The sequence below is a fragment of the Scyliorhinus torazame genome, chromosome 2 (assembly GCF_047496885.1).
Source record: "Scyliorhinus torazame isolate Kashiwa2021f chromosome 2, sScyTor2.1, whole genome shotgun sequence".
Lineage (NCBI taxonomy): Eukaryota > Metazoa > Chordata > Chondrichthyes > Carcharhiniformes > Scyliorhinidae > Scyliorhinus > Scyliorhinus torazame.
Window position 1 is genome coordinate 261215131 of NC_092708.1, and position 18458 is coordinate 261233588.

Genomic DNA, 18458 nt, shown 5'->3' on the forward strand with positions numbered 1-18458 from the left:
ATGGGAAAGAAATAAGCCTTGGACTGAATACATTGTCTTTAATTGTTGAGTCTGTCTTAGTGAATGGGACCCCTGTAAAAACATTGTGACACAGCTTAAAGGAAGGGGTTGTCCTAAGTTTAAGGCAATGTGCGTAATTAGCTAGAACCAAAGAATTCATTCTTATCACATTATTGACAGATTATGGACCAATTCACCATTTTCAACAACTTAGCTCAGGTGGGCTTGCAACATCTTTTGAGTACAAGATGAGGGGTTGCAGGAACCATGTTTGTCCATCCAAGTGTGAAAGAACTGGATTAGATCTTCAGGGGTAGGTGAGCATTCTATCAGTGCAAAGGTAGGACTGGGACTACATTCCAGGATGTAGTAGTGCTTCAAGGAGGCAGCGACTGTTTCTCTGTCAGCGCGAGGGATTAAAGTTGTTGTCCACTTCTCTTGGGTTGATCATTTATTTGAAAGTGTGGAGTTGGCAGAGTTTCATTGAGAAGGATATCTAGCTATATTCTGCCACTGTCAGTTGATAAATTTCTAACATTTGCTTCTGAACAATAATCTTTGACACTATTTACTGATTTGGTGTCTTGTCTGATGGTTATATGTATCTCAAATTCAAACAGTTTAAAAGGGCAATTTGGAACAATCTATAATATCAAAATACCCCTTTTTATACCTTGCAAGAGAACCCTGATAAGATTTTTATCCTTGCTTCAAACCATTCTGGCATTCTTCCTTCAAGTGTCTACCTTGACTCAGTGCTTTCTCATCACTGAATAAGAAGCTTCTAAGTTCAAATCATACTCCAGAGACATGAGCTCAATCTAAATTGGCATTTTAGTGCAGTGGAGTGAGTTTTGCACTCTGCGATATTGCCTTTCAGATGAGACGTTAAACCTAGGCACTGTTTGCCCCCTCAGGTGGTGTAAAGAATCCCACAACATTTTTGTTTTAAATTTGTCATTCATGGGATAAATTTGCCGTATACAGTCCTGCTGTTTGTGACTTTCTTGCTCGTGTTTTTACTTAGCCATGCTTTGCACACAGCATTGCCCATTGCATGAACATTATTCGTTTACCTGCAATTCTCCCTTTCTCTCCTTTCATGGGAAGATGGCAGCCACGACGGAACAGATACTGGAATGGTGTCATTTGAAGTGCAGCCTGAATGAGACCCGTAAATGTCTGAATTTTAGGGCCCAGAGCTGCAATAACAGCTCTGTTCGATTTTAAACCTTAACCGATGTATTGCTCAGAGGCTCGCCTGTCTCTTTGATGGCGAGTAACTGCCCAAACACGGTGCTGCCCTTGCACAGCTGGAACCTATCTAATTGAGATCTGTTCAAAAGCATCTTCCCCGTTCATGGTTTCACCGTTGCGCGATTTAATGGGAATGCACATTGCGGGACTTTATTGTATTGCCTGTGTGAAAGTGGTAGTGAAGCACCTTGTATGCAAGACTATCTCGACCATTTCAGGGGCAGTAAATCGAGCATATTACTGAGAATCTGCAATCGCATATCCATAGAATCCCAACAAGTGCAGAAGGATGCCATTCAGCCCATAGTCTGCACCAACCCTCCCTCGTCCCTATCCCCATAACCCAACATAATTGGAAACTAAGAGATAATTTAGCATGGCCAATTCACCTAATCTGCACATTTTTGGACTGTGGGAGGAAATGGCAGCACCTGGAGGAAATCCACGCAGACACCGGGAGAACGTGCAAACTCCACAGTCGCCGAAGGTCAGAATTGAACCCAGATCTCTGGCCCTGAGAGGCCCAAGTCTCTAGTTACCCAAGCACAACACAGCACCATCCACACTCTCAAGACCAACCACAACATTGTCATCAACCCAGCAGACAGAGGGGCCACAATCATACTGAACAGAACAGACTACTGCAAGTAAGTGTACTGACAACTCAACAACCAGGAACACTGCAAACAGTTACCCGCAGATTCGATCAAAGAACAGACCTGCCAACTCAACAGACTGATCAACACCTTTGATCCAGACCTTCAGAGCACCCTATGTGCTCTCATCCCATGTACTCCGTGTTAGAGATCTCTACTGCCTACCGGAAATACACAAGGCCAACACCCCAGGCCTTCCTATCATATCAGGCAATGGGACCCTGTGTGAGAACCTCTCTGGCTACATTGGGGGCATCTTGAAACACATCATACAAGGAACCCCCAGCTTCTGTTGTGACACTAGGATTTCTTACAGAAACTGAGCACCCATGGACCAGTTGAACCAGGAACATTCCTCACCACAATGGACGTCTTGGCACTCTACACCAGCATCCCCCATGATGACGGCATTGTTGCAACAGCCTCCGTACTCAACAAGGACAGCTGCCAATCTCCAGAAGCAATTCTGCAACTTAGCTGCTTCATCCTGGATCACAACGTCTTCACCTTTTGACAACTAGGTTCTTCATCCAGACACTGAACAGCCATGGGGACCAAATTCGCACATCAATACGCCAACATCTTCATGCACCGGTTCAAACAAGACCTTGTCACCGCACGGGACCTTTAACCGACGCTATACAGCAGATACATCAATGACATTTTTTTCCTTTAGACCCTCGACGAAAAATCACAAACGACAGATAACCTCACGATGCTCCTTCTCCAGCTGCCACCCTAAAGGCATTAAAGAAGCCATCCCCTATGGACAAGCCCTTTGTACACACAGGATCTGCTCAGACGAGGAGGAGCGTAACAGACATCTACAGACGTTGAAAGATGCCCTCGTACGAACGGGATATGGCGCTCGACTCATCGATCGACAGTTCCAACACTCCACAGCAAACAAATGCACCAACTTCCTCAGAAGGCACACTGGACACAACCGACAGAGTATCCTTCATCGTCCAGCACGTCACCGGAGCAGAGAAACTACAGCATCTTCTTTGCAGCCTTCAACACGTCATTGATGAAGATGAACATCTTGCCAAGGCCATCTCCAAACACCCACTGCTTGCCTCAAAACAACCGCGCAACCTTCAAACAACCGCACAACCTCAAACAGACCATTGTTTGCAGCAAACAATTCAGCCTTCAGGAAAACAGCGACCACTACTCTACGCAACCCTGCCATTGCAACCCCTGCAAGACGTGCCAGATCATCGTCCATGGATGCCACTATTTACACACGAGAACACCACCCACCAGGTACATGGTACATACTCGTGACTCACGCCACCCACCAGATACATGATACATACTCGTGTGAATCGGCCATGATACATACTCATGTGAATCGGCCAATGTTGTCTACCTCATATGCTGCAGGAAAGGATGTCCTAAGGCATGGTACATTGACGAGACCATGCAGACGCTGCAACAACGGATGAACAGACATCGCGTGAAAATCGTCGGGCAGGAATGTTCCCTTCCAGTTGGGCAACACTTCAGCAGTCAAGGGCATTCAGCCCCTGATCCTTGGGTAATGGTTCTCCAAGGAGGCCTTCAGGACACATGACGCAGAATCGCTGAGCAGAATCTGATAGCCAAGTTCCGCATGCTTGAGCATGGCCCCAATCGGGATCTTGGATTCATGTCTCACTACATTTAGCCCTCCACCACCTGGCCTTGGCTTGCAAAATCCTACCAACTGTCCTGGCTTGAGACAATTCACAACTCTTTTAACCTGTGATTATCCCTCTCTCCAGTTGCACTGTCTAGACCTGTAAAGACTTAATTACCTGCAAAGATTCTCATTCAAAGTATCATCTTGCATCATTGGCTTTGTCTGTATATGCTGTGTTTGTGCAACCTCCCTCTTCACTCACCTGATGAGGGAGCTACGCTCCGAAAGCTCGTGATTCCAAATAAACCTGTTGGTTTTAACCTGGTGTTGTAAGTCGTCTTGCTGTGGGGCGGCACAAGTGGTTAGCATTGCTGCCTCATGGCACCATGGTCCTAGGTTCGATCCCGGCTCTGGGTCACTGTCCGTGTGGAGTTTGCACATTCTCCCTCTGTTTGCGTGGGTTTCACCCCCACAACCCAAAAGATGTGCAGGGTAGGTGGATTGGCCACATTAAATTGCCCCTTAATTGGAAAAAATGAATTGGGTACTCTAAATTATTTTTTTATTTTTAAAAAGACTTCTTGCTGTGAGGCAGCATTGTTAACCACTGTGCTACCGTGCCGGCATACAGCCAGGATAGAAGATTCCTTTTCCTAAAAGGCATTAGTGGATTTTTACAACAATCCACTAGTTTCATGGTTACCAAACAGAAACTAGTGTTTTTTTTTATTCCAGGTTTTATTTAATTAATTAATTACATTGAAATTACTCAACAGCCATGGTGGGATTTGTACATATTTCTTCACATAATTAGTCTAGGCCTCTATTACTAGTTCAGAAACATACCTGCTATGCTACTGTGTCCCATTAATTATTTTAAGAGCAAATTAGTTTATCATTCTTCTAACACCTTTTTACTTTTTAAAAAAAAAACAAAGATTCTTATAATTTATTTAATTTCTTGGCTATATTAATACAAGCTTATGATCTTCTCTCTTATAGTTGTCTTTTAATTTTTCCTGGAGCTCTGACAGTCATTCCATGCTGAGTTAAATGCTTACTTAAGATCTTCAAAGCATCCCTACTGTGTTTTTCTCTGCCACAGCGTATCTGAATTACCTCTTGTCATGAATATCTGACCGTGTTCTAAGTTGACTCTGAAGTTGCATGGAGTTTTCTTTGCCCATCTGGCCTTTACTCCGGTGAACATCATTACCCTGGCACACAAAGCAGATTAATGCCTCTGAAATTCTTCAACTGCAACCCATTCTCTAAACTATTTTGATGTATTTTCATGCCACATTAGCCAATGCTCCTTTTAAGTGTTTCAAAGTAATTCTTCAAGTGCCTCAAAGTGTTCATTCCCATATAACTCGCTGTTTGTTCTGTCATCGCTCTGTTTCTATTGAAAATTGTGCAACCCTCTAGAGTTGAATTGCTTGTTCTACTGTGAGCTCAAGTCTGCATTTGAGTCCTCCATGACCAGCAATTTTGACACTTAATTGGAGGCGCTGGGGCTTATTTATGTATGTGTTCTCCTGTTAGAATGGATATATCAAATTCACTAGACTACACTCGAGGGGTGATACTAACTTGTATTCTTTCTGCTCAAAGGAATGGATGCACTGCTTCATGCACCTCTCCGAACCCCTTTACAACAATTTGAGGTAACTCAGCATTAGTCTGTTGATGCGAGTATGAACCGTTCTTACAACTGATTATGGTTGTCGTAAATTCTGAATAGTAAGATTTTGCTTCCATTCATTTTTAAAATGTCTTTATTTTATTCCAAACAAAAAATTCCACAAAGCATACAGATATATTACATTGCAAATAGTTTGCCATTTTTGATTTTATAAATTAACTAAGTATAAACCCAAAGAAACCCCCCCCCCCCCTCTCTCTCTCCCACCCTTAATTGCTGGCGACAAACAGATCTTTCAAGACCGCGATGAACGTCCTTGAGAGAAATGCTTCCTCTGACCCCGTAAGGGCATACGTTATTTTCTCTAGTCGCAGGAACTCTGCCACATTCTCCAACCACACTTAAGCGCTGGGTGGCACTGCCGGCCTCGAACAAAGTAGGATTTGTCGATAGGCAATTAGATAGGTGAAGGCTAAAATAGCGCCCCGCCCCCCCTTTCCCTCTAGACGCTCTGGCAAATCCGACGCACCAATGGGCATGGCTCTAGCATTACCCTCACCCCCGACCGTGACTAATTTTGGGCTGAATCAGAACATATGGGAGTGATTCCTTGGCCTCCCTTAAGCACCTCTCGCACCTATTCTCCACATCAAGGAAGAACCCACTTGTGTGCGCTCTCGTCACATTGGTATCTTTCCTTCAACTCCTCCAGTCCCACTAATCTATCCTTCACACAAACCGATCCCTAATCCTCTCGACCCCCTCCCTCTTCCAAAACTTATAGTTGCCTCTATCCCTGACGGTGCAAATCAATGATTTCTACAGATTGGCAACAAAACTGAAATGCTCCCCATCCAAAGTGCCGTCTAAACTGATTCCAAATTTTAAAGGCTGCCACCTGTTGGTTGTATACCTGGCTGGGGGGAATGGCAGAGGGGCAGTGACCAATACCTTTGAACACGACCCAACATGGGAAGCCTCCTCCATTTGTTCCCACCCCGACCCCCAGTCCTAACTCACCAGCGCCGCACCTTCTCTACATTCGCCGGCCAGTCGTATAACATTAAATATGGTAAAGCCAGCTCCCCCCACCAATCCTGTCCCCTTTGAAGAATGGGTTTCTGGGTTTCCGAATCCTAAGTGTCTTACATGCGCGCGCACAGTCCGAAATTGGCTTGTCCGCCCTAACAACAAAAGCTTCGGCAGAATGTTCATTTTGATTGACTCTTACCAAGATAAGCGGGAGAGCATCCCACCTTTATAAGTCCCCTTCCGCCCCTTTACCAGACAGGCCAAGTTCAATTTGTGAATCAAAGTCCAATCATGAGTCACATGAATACCAAGATATTTGAATTTATTCTTGGCCAGCTTGAACAGCTCCGTTCCCAAGCCTGCTCTCCTACCCGAGGAGTTCAAGAGAAATACTTTGCTCCTGGTCACATTAAGTTTGTACCCCGAGAAGAATCCAAACTCCCTTAAAAGCCCCATTTGTCTTCCCCGTAAATGATAGAGGGCCTGAAACGTAAAGCAACAGATCGTCCACATGAATAGACCCACTACCTCCCCGCCCCCCAAACATTGCCCGAAACCCAATTGTGTTAGGACCTCAAAAAGGTACCTCCATTCCAGCCGATTGAAAGCCTTCTCTGTGCCATTGTGATGATTACTTCAGGCACTTTTCCCCAGATGGGGGTCATGACTACGTTCAAAAGTTGCCTAATATTAGTCGACAACTGTTGCCTCTTTACAAAGCCAGTCTGGTCCTTTGAGACGACCTCCAGAACACAATCCTCCAAATGCCTCGCATGAACTTTGCTAGTACCTTCACATCGGTGTTCAGCAAAGAAATGGATCTGTAAGACCCGTACTCCCAGATCCTTATCCTTGTGCGGGATCAAGGAGATGGACCCCTGCGCCAACATAGCCGGCTAGTCTCCCCCCCCCCCCCCCCCCCCCCCCCAAGTGATTATACATCCCCAATAAATGTGGTGCCTGTAACCCTGCAAATTGCTGATAAAATTCCATCGGAAAACCTCCCGGTGCCTTCCCCGATTGCATAGAACCAATGCACTTCATTATATCCTCCAGCCCCTGTCCCCGCCCCTCGACACCACGGGGAAGTCTGGCCTGTCTAAAAATTGTTCCATCTCCGAGCCCTCAACTGGGGGTTCAGACCTATACAAATGCACGATTAATTTTGACATAAATCGTTACCAGCCCACCAGACTCGGCCTTAACCTGGGCTATCTCGCATGCTGCGGCCTGCCTTGGCTGGTGAGCTAATAGACGGTTGGCCTTCTCCCAATACTCGTAGAATGCTCCCCGTGCGCGAAGTAGTTGGTTCACTGTCGAAATGAAATACAACTCTACCTGCACCTCGTTCTCTCCACTAACAGCTCTTGTCAGGATCATGGCGTACTGCTGATCTACTTCCAGAATACAGTCGACCAACCTTGTTCCAGTGGGCATTGTATGAAATTACCTCCCTTCTGATCACCACCTTCAGCGCCTCCCAAAACGTGGAGGGAGAGATCTCCCCATTCTGGTTGAATTCTATGTAGTTCCCTATGGCTGAGGCTACCGTCTTTCAAAACGTCTTTTCTGCCAGGAATGCCGTTTCTAACCTCCACAGGGCTGCTGGGCTCGACCTGTTACTAGCTCCACATAATGTGGTGCATGATCCGATATCAATATCGTACTGTATTCCGCCCCCACAATCTCCGGGAGTACCGATTTTCCCCACCACAAAATTTATATTCAAGAGCATACCCGATGCACGTGGGAGAAGAAGGAAAACCTGTTCTCTCCCGGATACCTAAATCTCCATGGGTCCACTGCGCGTCTGCCCCTGCCAAAATCTCGCTCATCATCACATCCTGTAAGAAGATAACCATCTGCTTTCAAGCTCTTCACATGCACAAATACCCAGGATCTTTTGACTGGACCATTTAACCCCCCCCATCCCCCATGTTCCATGTAATCATCCTCACCAAACCCCCCCCCCCCCCCCCCCCCAAAACTCCATTAGGATCCGCCACCCTTACTTCGTGAGGGGATCCAGCTAGATCCAAGCCCACTTTGGTTTCTGCCCCACCCAAAATGGCCGCCTTAACAGCCCTCTCCCATACCTAACCACAAAGACACCTGCTTCACCAACATTCTACCAGCCCCCCACTTTGCCTTCCATTCATGTCAGCTGGAAGATTATATCTGAGACTATTTCCAAATGAATTCAACAGAAGCATGTTTCTAGTATGCTGAAATTGCAGACACTCATTTTCTATAAAGTGTTATCTTTTACAGCAAATAATGTGTTCCATTTTCATTTTAGTTCTTCTAAATATAGAAAAAGCTAATTATCTAATTGGCACAGTAAATTTTGAAAGTATTTATCTTCCCTTTTTTTTTGAAACAGCCCTGCGATCACATTGAGACTGTCAGTAAGCATCAAATCTTCCCCGATTCTGGCATTCAAATGCGAAGAGAAGATGCAGTCGAGTCTTCTGGAACAAAAGTTACATCAAGACTTCCTAAACAAATTGACTTCAAATCTTTCTTGACTCGATTTGATTCTCCAGAACCAACCTATAGCAATGTGTGCTTTGACACTGGGGAAGAGCGTGCTAATAAATCCTTCGGCTCTATAAGACAAAATGAGGTTCCTAAACTGCAAAAGACCATTGATTTTAAAACATTCTTAAATAGCACAAAACAGAGTGATACAGATGAAAATATCATGGTGTCAATGTCCTCCATCTTTGAGGAACCGGCAATGAAACAGACAGACTTTGGCGTTACTTCAACTTGTAACGCAGTTGAAGACATTGAGATAACAAATGACACACTGCTGCAAATTAATTCGAACAAAAATCTGGATCCGAACAGGACTCTCCTATTTTTGGACCAGGACAATGATATGGAGTTCACCAGCAGCCACACTATCGCTATTAACCATTTTGCCATGGGAAATAGTACTACCACTCATTCATCAACAGTGCCTAAAAATGTAGAAAGACTAGGTACTGAAGGGCCTTTTCCCTTTCTTAAAGATAAAACAATTGTATTTTCTGGAGAAGAGTATATGGATATGACAAGAAGTGACACTGTACCTATTGATGTAAGGCAGGTAGAGCACCTAACAAATCAAAATCGATTAACAGCTGTTACAAACCAAAAAACTGATAGATCAATATTGCCCTCTATCCCTAATGAACACAAAATATTCTCCGATAATGGGTATTGTGGTAAGATGAACCAAAGTGTGACATTGGGCACAAGTAAATTGACTTCCAGTTCTGTGTCTATTCTGTCATCTTTTCCCAGTGATGAGGCCATCACATTTTCAGAAGCAAATGGTGTGGATATAAAGAAAGGTCAGGGAATCACAATTGACAATGGAAGCCTGAGGCAAGGAAGAAATGAAGCAAAGGTTTCCAATAAAATGACCAGACTGAGTAATGCCAGGCCTGTTCTATCATCATTTCCCTGTGATGAGACCATGATGTTTTCAGAAGCAAATGATGTGGACATAACAAAAAGCCATACAATCACAATTGACAGTGAAAGCTTTGGAAAAGTTACAAATGAAGCTTTGGGTTCAACTGGAATTATCCCCAGACTGACTGAAGTTGACTGTTCTCTATTATCCTTTCCCAGGGATAAGACCATTATGTTTTCAGAAGCAAATGATATGGACATAACTAAACGCCATACAGTCACAATTGACAGTGGAAACCTTGGAGAAGTTACAAATAAAATATTGGCTTCGATGAAACTGGCCACGAGACGGAGCACTGTTGGATCAATTCTGTCATCTTTTCCCACTGACAAAACTATGGTGATTTCCGAATCAAATGATATGGACTTCACCAAAAGCCACACAGTTGCTATTGATGGTGGAAAACTTGGATTAATTGTAAATGAAATATCAAGTTCAACTAGAATGACCCCGAGACTGACTGCTGCTGGATGTCCTCCATTATCCTTGCCCAGTGATAAGACCATGGTGTTTTCAGCAGCAAATGACATGGACATAACCAAAGGTCATACAGTTCCAATTGACAGTGTAAACCCAGTGCAAGTTAAAAATCAAATAATGGGTTTTACTAGCATGCCCCATAAACTGGATGTGCCTGGATCAATACGATCTTTTCACCGTGATAAGACTATAAAACTTTCAGAAGCAAATGATATGGACATAACCAAGAGCCATACAGTCACAATTGAGAGTAAAAATCTTGGACACGTTACAAACGAAACATACACTTCAACAAAACAGGCCTCCTTTGGGAATAATGTTGGATGTATTCCATCACCTTTCCCCATTGATAAGACCATGGTGTTTTCAGAAGCAAATGATATGGACCAAAGCAAAAGTCATATAAGTTCAATTGACAGAGGAAACCTTAACTCAGTTGTAAATTGGACAGTGGGTTCAAGGATGCCCTTTCCGAGTGGTAAGACCACAGTGTTTTCAGAAGCAGATGATCTGGACATCACCAAAAGGCATACAGTTGCAATGGAGAGTGGAAACCTTGGGTCAGTTGCAAATCATTCAATGGATTTAGATAAAAAAGCCTCCATTGTGAATACTGCTTGTTCTGTTCCATCATCCGTTCCCAATGATAAGACCCTATTGTTTACAAAAGCCAATGATATGGATATAACTAAAAGTCATACAGTTCCAATTGAGAGTGGAAACCTTAAGTCAGCTACAAATCATAATGCAGGTCTAAATAAAATGACCTCGAGACAGAGTATTTTTCGATCTATTCAGCCATCCTTTCCCAGTGATAATACAATGGTGTTTTCAGAAGCAAATTATATGGACATGACTAGAAGCCATACTGTTGCCATTGAGAGTGGAAATCTTGGACTAGGTACAAATAAAATGAACGGTTCAATGAAACTGACTTCCATTGGGAGTACTGCTGGGTTGGTTCTATCATCTTTTCCCAGTGATGAGACCCGGGCCTTTTCAGAAGCAAATGATAGGGACATAACAAAAAGTCGCACAGTCACAATTGAAAGTAAAAGCGTTGGACAGGTTACAAATGAAGCACTGGATTTTACTAGAATGACCTCCAAATTGAATGTACCAAGATCAATACTATCATCCTTTCACAGTGATAGTACCATGATGTTATCAGAAGCAAATGAAATGGACATAACAAAAAGTCATACAGTTGCAATTGACAGTGGAAACCTTGGGCAAGTTACAAATGAAACATTCAGTTTGATGAAACTTGCCTCGACAAAGAACACTGTTGGATCTATTATGTCATCTTTTCCCAGTGAAAAGACCATGGTGTTTTCAGAATCAAATGATATGGACATCACCAAAAGCCATGTGATTGCAATTGAGAGTGAAAATCTTAGACTAGTTAAAAATCATACAATGGGTTCAAGTAAAAAAGTCTCTATTGAAAATACTGCTGGGTCTGTTCTGTCATCTTTTCCCAGTGATAAGACCATGGTGTTTTCAGAAGCAAATGATATGGACATCACCAAAAGCCATGTGATTGCAATTGAGAGTGAAAATCTTAGACTAGTTAAAAATCATACAATGGGTTCAAGTAAAAAAGTCTCTATTGAAAATACTGCTGGGTCTGTTCTGTCATCTTTTCCCAGTGATAAGACCATGGTGTTTTCAGAAGCAAATGATATGGACATCACCAAAAGCCATGTGATTGCAATTGAGAGTGAAAATCTTAGACTAGTTAAAAATCATACAATGGGTTCAAGTAAAAAAGTCTCTATTGAAAATACTGCTGGGTCTGTTCTGTCATCTTTTCCCAGTGATAAGACCATGGTGTTTTCAGAAGCAAATGATATGGACATAATTAAAAGCAGTCCGGTTGCTATTGAGAGTGGGAACGTTAGACCAGATGCAAATCATACAATGGATTTAAGTAAAATTATCACCAGACGGAGTACTGCTAGGTCAACACTGTCATCTTTTCCCAGTGATAAGACCGTGGTGTTTTCAGAAGCAAATAATATGGACATAGCTAAAAGCCATACATTTCCAACTGACAGTAAAAGCTTTGGAAAAGTTACAAATGAAGCTTTGGGTTCAACTGGAATTATCCGCAGACTGACTGGTGCTGACTGTTCTCTATTATCCTTTCCCAGTGATAAGACCATGGTGTTTTCAGAAGCAAATGGTATGGACAAACCTAAAAGCCATACGGTTGCTATTGTGAGTGGAAATGGTAGGCCAGATGCAAATCATACAATGGATTCAAGTAAAATGAACTCTAGACGGAATACAGCTAGGTCAACACTCTCATCTTTTCCTGGTTATAAGACCGTGGTGTTTTCAGGAGCAAATGATATGGACAGAACTAAAAGCCACACAGTTCCAATTGACAGTGAAAGCCTTGGAAAAGTTATAAATGAAGCTTTCAGTTCATCTGGAATGGTACCCAGAGAGACTGATGCTGGCGGTTCTCTATTATCCTTTCCCAGGGCTAAGACCATGGTGTTTTCAGAAGCAAATGATATGGACATAACTAAAAGCCGTACGGTTGCTATTGAAAGTAGAAATGATAGGGCAGATGCAAATCATACAATGGATTCAAGTAAAATGACCTCCAGACGGAATACTGCTCAATCAACATTCTCATCATTTCCTGGTTATAAGACAGTGGTGTTTTCAGAAGCAAATGAAATGGACGGAACTAAAAGCCACACAGTTCCAATTGACCGTGAAAGCCTTGGAAAAGTTATAAATGAAGCTTTCAGTTCATCTGGAATGGTACCCAGAGAGACTACTGCTGGCGGTTCTCTATTATCCTTTCCCAGGGATAAGACCATGGTGTTTTCAGAAGCAAATGATATGGACATAACTAAAAGCCGTACGGTTGCTATTGAAAGTGGAAATGATAGGGCAGATGCAAATCATACAATGGATTCAAGTAAAATGACCTCCAGACGGAATACTGCTCGATCAACACTCTCATCTTTTCCTGGTTATAAGACCGCGGTGTTTTCAGGAGCAAATGAAATGGATGGAACTAAAAGCCATACGGTTGCTATTGAGAGTGGCAGCCTTGAGTCAACGACAAATGAGTCATTAGCTTCAGATAAAGTGGCTTCCAGATTCAATGCTCCTGGGTCTGTTTTGTCATTCCTCCCCAATGGTAAGATCCAGGTTTCTGAACCAGTTACAGCAGTTACAAAAATTGACACAGTGCCTATTCACAATAAGCATGATGTATCCAGTAATTATAAAATTTTGCAGTTGGTACTTGAAAAGGGGAAAAATTGTTTTGTTAACCATTCAGACAATGTAGAATTTGCCAGCATTCAAAACACAGTTGAAAACACCATCTGTAATGTCAATTGTGTTGTCCATACACGTCGTCCTGATTCTTTTACTGGGCATGCGGAGAGCACCATCCTGAATATGGGTACTGGGACAGAGCAAGAAGGAGAACCTGTTCGTTCAACATGTGTAACTGAAGTTCATGAAAAACTGAATGGGAAAGGTATCAAAAAATATGTGCTATGCACAACAAACTCTTTGGATTCAAATCTGATGTGCAACAATGACAACGCTCAGGAGACTAGATCTGTGGATGATCAAAATCCGGAAGCAGCTCCTGAAGAGTTTGTTAGACATAAAGTTAGTGATGCTCAATCTGAAGGTACTGTGAACAGTGCAATAGCTGAATCCATAAGTACAGCAAGTAAAAGTCTGGGACATAATCAATCCAGAAAGTCTTGTCTTGCTAATATGCCATCACTTCAGAAATTGAACTCTATAACCAATGTGACTTATGGCATTCCAGTTGGTGAGAGTGGTCATGCGAATTGGAAAACATTGGGTACAAAGACACAGTTCTCAAAACAACATTCACTTGTTAGGGACATGTCGAAGTACAAAATCTCTCTGGGCATATTTCCTCCTAAACTGCCCAATAGAGAAAATCTATACGAAGCTATAAATTCAAATCAGCAGGATGCAACAAAAACATCAGAAGAAGATCTCTGCTCTAGTTTATTTCAGAATGTTACGTATACGTCCAACAAACTTCAGGGAGATTCAAATATATTTAAACCTAATGTTGGCCCTGAAATTAACTCTGTTATCCAGATTGAAAGTCAAATAGCTGATCATGACCAAGTAGAAAACACAATATTTGACAAAACTGAGCCATCTCACTGCTTGAAGTCCAGTGACGTTCCCTGTCTCCTCATCCCTGAACAGTTTAGAAAAGAAGCTTCACCTAAATCACATGAAAATGTTACAGGTCCAGATCAATTTCTTGGAGGTTCAATAATGATTAAATCAGTAGATCAAAGGCTTTACCAAAAGCGGGCATGGACTGAAGAGGAGGAAAATGAAAATGTGGGCAGTAAAAGAAAAATGAGAAATCTGGGACCCAAAGACATTGATTCTTCAAGACAAAAGGTAAGTGAAAGAAAATGTATATGGCAAGTATCCTAGGCAATTATGAATGTGTTCATATTATAGAATAAAATTGATTGTATTAATTGTACAGTATGTTCAGACTGTTTTATCAGCTGATTAAATTGGGTGAAAAGAAGTGATTAATCTTGAAATCGATTGACCTATTGGCCTCCTGAAGCTGCTGAACTGAAAATGAACTTTCTGGCGTTAACTATTATAGCTGCGATCAACTTGATGTAGGTGGTTATCTTTTTGTTTGCCTGGTCTTCATACCACTTTGAGCTGGGATATGGAACCCACAATAATTGTTTGTGACTGATTGTGCAAATTAATTTTTTCCAATTAAGGGGCAATTTAGCGTGGCCAAATCCACCTACCCTGCACATCTTTGGATGGTGGAGGTGAGACCCAAGCAAACATGGGCAAGCCCCAAATAGACAATGACCCGGGCCTGGGATCGAACCCGGGTCCTCACCGCCATGAGACAGCAGTGCTAGCTACTGTGCTGCCCCTGTTTGTGACTGCGTTTAAAGGAAACCGAGACCACTCCTCACTTGTGGTGACAAAATGTTAGCTTCTGGACAAGGGGGTATTATATAATAATTTTCCCTAGAGTGATATTTTTTGTCTAAAACAGTCAACACGAGTGAGGATTCAATTTATTGAGTTGGCATTTGGATTGTATTTGCGAAAAAAGTATCTGGCATAGATAACTGGATACCCCGCATCTCTCTGAAAACAGGAAGTATAAGGTGCAATATCCTTCATGATGCTCGCTGCAACTTGAATGACAGTTCATCCTCCCTCCTGTCATCCTGCCTCTCCCTCAATAAAGTAGCATGAGACATTTATGTTGTGGTTCTTATTGGAATCATCCGTATGTGAATGAAATCCTTTGCATAACATATTTTGACCTGTCTGAATTGTTTATTTCCCCATGTTTACTTTTGTGAACTCAGACTTCCAAATGTGTAATCATTTCCTGAAGCTCCACATGAGGGAGATGAGACTCTGTGCTTTGAAGAACTAATTCCCTTTTGTCAAATTCATTTACCAGTACACTTCAATAACACAGGAATGTCTGCTGCTTTTGAAATTAATTTTTCCTCATTTCCATGGCATGAAGTTGAGAAGTGCTTAAACAGCAATAGTTGTAATTTTGAAAGTATTTTTAACATAGGCCACTGGTGCTTGTGTCGTGCAGTGGGAAGGCCTGGAGCATAAAATCATGGAGGAAAACCTACTCGGTATGATGACAAAAAGCCTGAATAGTACCAGTTCCTTAAATTCAACCAAAGGAGATGGAACATCTGCAATTGCTATCAGTAAGTTGTAGCTCATCACTTTGTCAATTTGCATAGCAAAGGTTTTTAATTAAAGGAGAAAAATAACTGAGTTTAGACAAATGGTCTGCCCTACATGTGAATCCCATCCGACACTAACTGGTTGACTCTTAATGCTCTCAGGTCACCCAGGCGCAGGCAATGAATGCCATCTTGCTGGTGAACTCATCTCATAATTGAGTTTTTGAAAATGTTTTTAGAAATTGCCTTGCTAATATTGCCCAGTGCCCAAGATTGGATTGGATTTGTTTATTGTCACGTGTACCTGTGCGGAGTCTGCACGTTCTCCCCCTGTCTGTAGGTTTCCTTTGGGTGCTCTGGTTTCCTCCCACAGTCCAAAGACGTGCTGGTTAGGTGGATTGGCCATGATAAATTGCCCTTAGTGACCAAAAAAGGTTAGATGGGGTTATTGGGTTACGGGAATAGGGCGGAAGTAAGGGCTTAAGTGGGTCGGTGCAGACTCGATGGGCTTAATGGCTTCCTTCTGCACTATGTACTGATGTACAGTGAAAAGTATTTTTCTGCGAGCTGCTCAACAGATCATTAAGTACATGAAAAGGAAATAAAAGAAAATACCTAATAGGGCAACACAAGGTATACAATGTAACTACATAAGCACCGGCATCAGATGAAGCATATGGGGGTGTGGTGTTAATGAGGTCAGTCCATAAGAGGGTCGTTTAGGAGTCTGGTAACAGCGGGGAAGCTGTTTTTTGAGTCTGTCCGTGCGTGTTCTCAGACTTTTGTATCTCCTGCCCGATGGAAGAAGTTGGAATAGTGAGTAAGCTGGGTGGGAGGGCTCTTTGATTATGCTGCCCGCTTTCCCCAGGCAGCAGGAGGTGTAGATGGAGTCAATGGACGGGAGGCAGGTTCGTGTGATGGACTGGACTGTGTTCACGACTCTGTAGTTTCTTGCGGTCCTGGGCCGAGCAGTTGCCATACCAGGCTGTGATGCAGCCTGATAGGATGCTTTCTATGGTGCATCTGTAAAAGCAGGTATGACCTCCGCAAAGCCATGCAAGATGCCAAGAGAGAATATCTGCTGATCTTCGTTTCCTGAGGATGTATAGGCGCTGTTGTGTTTTCTTGGTGGTAGCGCGACATGGATGGACCGGGACAGAGTTTTGGAGATGTACACCCCTAGGAATTTGAAACTGCTAACCATCTCCACCTCGGCCCAGTTGATGCTGACGGGTGTGTACAGTAGTTTGCTTCCTGAAGTCAATGACCGGTTCTTTAGTTTTGCTGGCATTGAGGAAGAGATTGTTGTCGCTGCACCAGTCCACAAGGTTCTCTATCTCCCTCCTGTATTCTGACTTGTCATTATTCGAGATCCGGCCCACTATGGTTGTATCGTCAGCAAACGTGTAGTTGGAGTTGGAACCAAATTTTGCCACGCAGTCGTGTGTGTACAGGGAGTAGAGTAGGGGGCTAAGTATGCAGCATTGCGGGGCCCTGGTATTGAGGACTATTGTGGAGGAGGTGGTGTTGTTTATTTGTGATGATTGTGGTCTGTGGGTCAGAAAGTCAAGGATCCTTTGCAAAGTGAGGATCCAAGTCCTAGGTTTTGGAGCATTGATATGAGCCTAGCTGGGATTATGGTGTTGAAGGCAATAAATAGGCGTCTGATGTACGAGTTCTTGTTGTCGAGATGCTCTAGGGAAATAGTGTCAGCTGTGGACCGGTAGCGCCGGTATGCGAATTGCAGTGGCTCAAGGTGTTCTGGGAGTATGGAGGTGATGTGCTTCATGACCAACCTCTCTAAGCACTTCATTACGACTGAAGTCAGGGCCACCGGACAGTAGTCATTGAGGCACGTTGCCTGGTTCTTCTTTGTCTTGAAGCAGGTGGGGACCTTGGAGCGGAGTAGGGACAGGTTAAACATGTCCGCTGACACCTCTGCCAGCTGGTCCGCGCAGGCTCTGAGTGCATGACCAGGGATCCCATCCGTCGCCTTCCGAGGGTTCGCTTTCAGGAAGGCCAATCTGACTTCGGAAGCTGTGATGGTGGGTATGGGTAAGTTATGGGCTGCTGGGGCACTCGACAGCCGATTGTTGGTTTCCTGCTCGAACCGAGCATAGAATACATTGAGTTCATCGGGGAGGGGTGCGCTGCTGCCGGAGGTACTGCTTGGCTTTGCTTTGTAGCCCGTTATGTTGTTTAGTCCTTGCCACAACCGCCGAGAGTCTGTGACTCTAGCTTTGTTTGATATTCTCTCTTGGCATCTTGCATGGCTTTGCGGAGGTCATACCTGGATTTCTTGTATAGGTCAGGGTTGTCTGACTTGACCCCCTCAGAAAACCATGTAACTGTAGTTATTGGATCATTCATATCTGCTGATCATATCTTCTGTGAATAGCCTGATGATGATTATGCATGAAGAATAGCTGCTTGGGACTGCAACATGTACTGGTTGCTATTGGAGAAAGAGGTGTGGTAGTCAGGGCTGGAAATCAAGTTATTCAACTTTATCTCCTGTCAGGCCTTCCAGGTATGAAGCGTTAATGTGCAT

General features: G+C 43.3%; 1 protein-coding gene across 1 annotated transcript in view; it reads left to right on the top strand.

Moving 5' to 3' along the window:
* Positions 1-18458, top strand: part of knl1 (kinetochore scaffold 1) — a 240322-nt gene that overhangs the window by 92473 nt on the left and 129391 nt on the right. Inside the window, exons 9-11 of the mRNA XM_072486289.1 lie at positions 5155-5207; positions 8601-14603; positions 15784-15928. Of these exons, the coding sequence (XP_072342390.1) occupies positions 5155-5207; positions 8601-14603; positions 15784-15928 (6201 nt within the window). The remainder of the gene's footprint in view (positions 1-5154; positions 5208-8600; positions 14604-15783; positions 15929-18458) is intronic.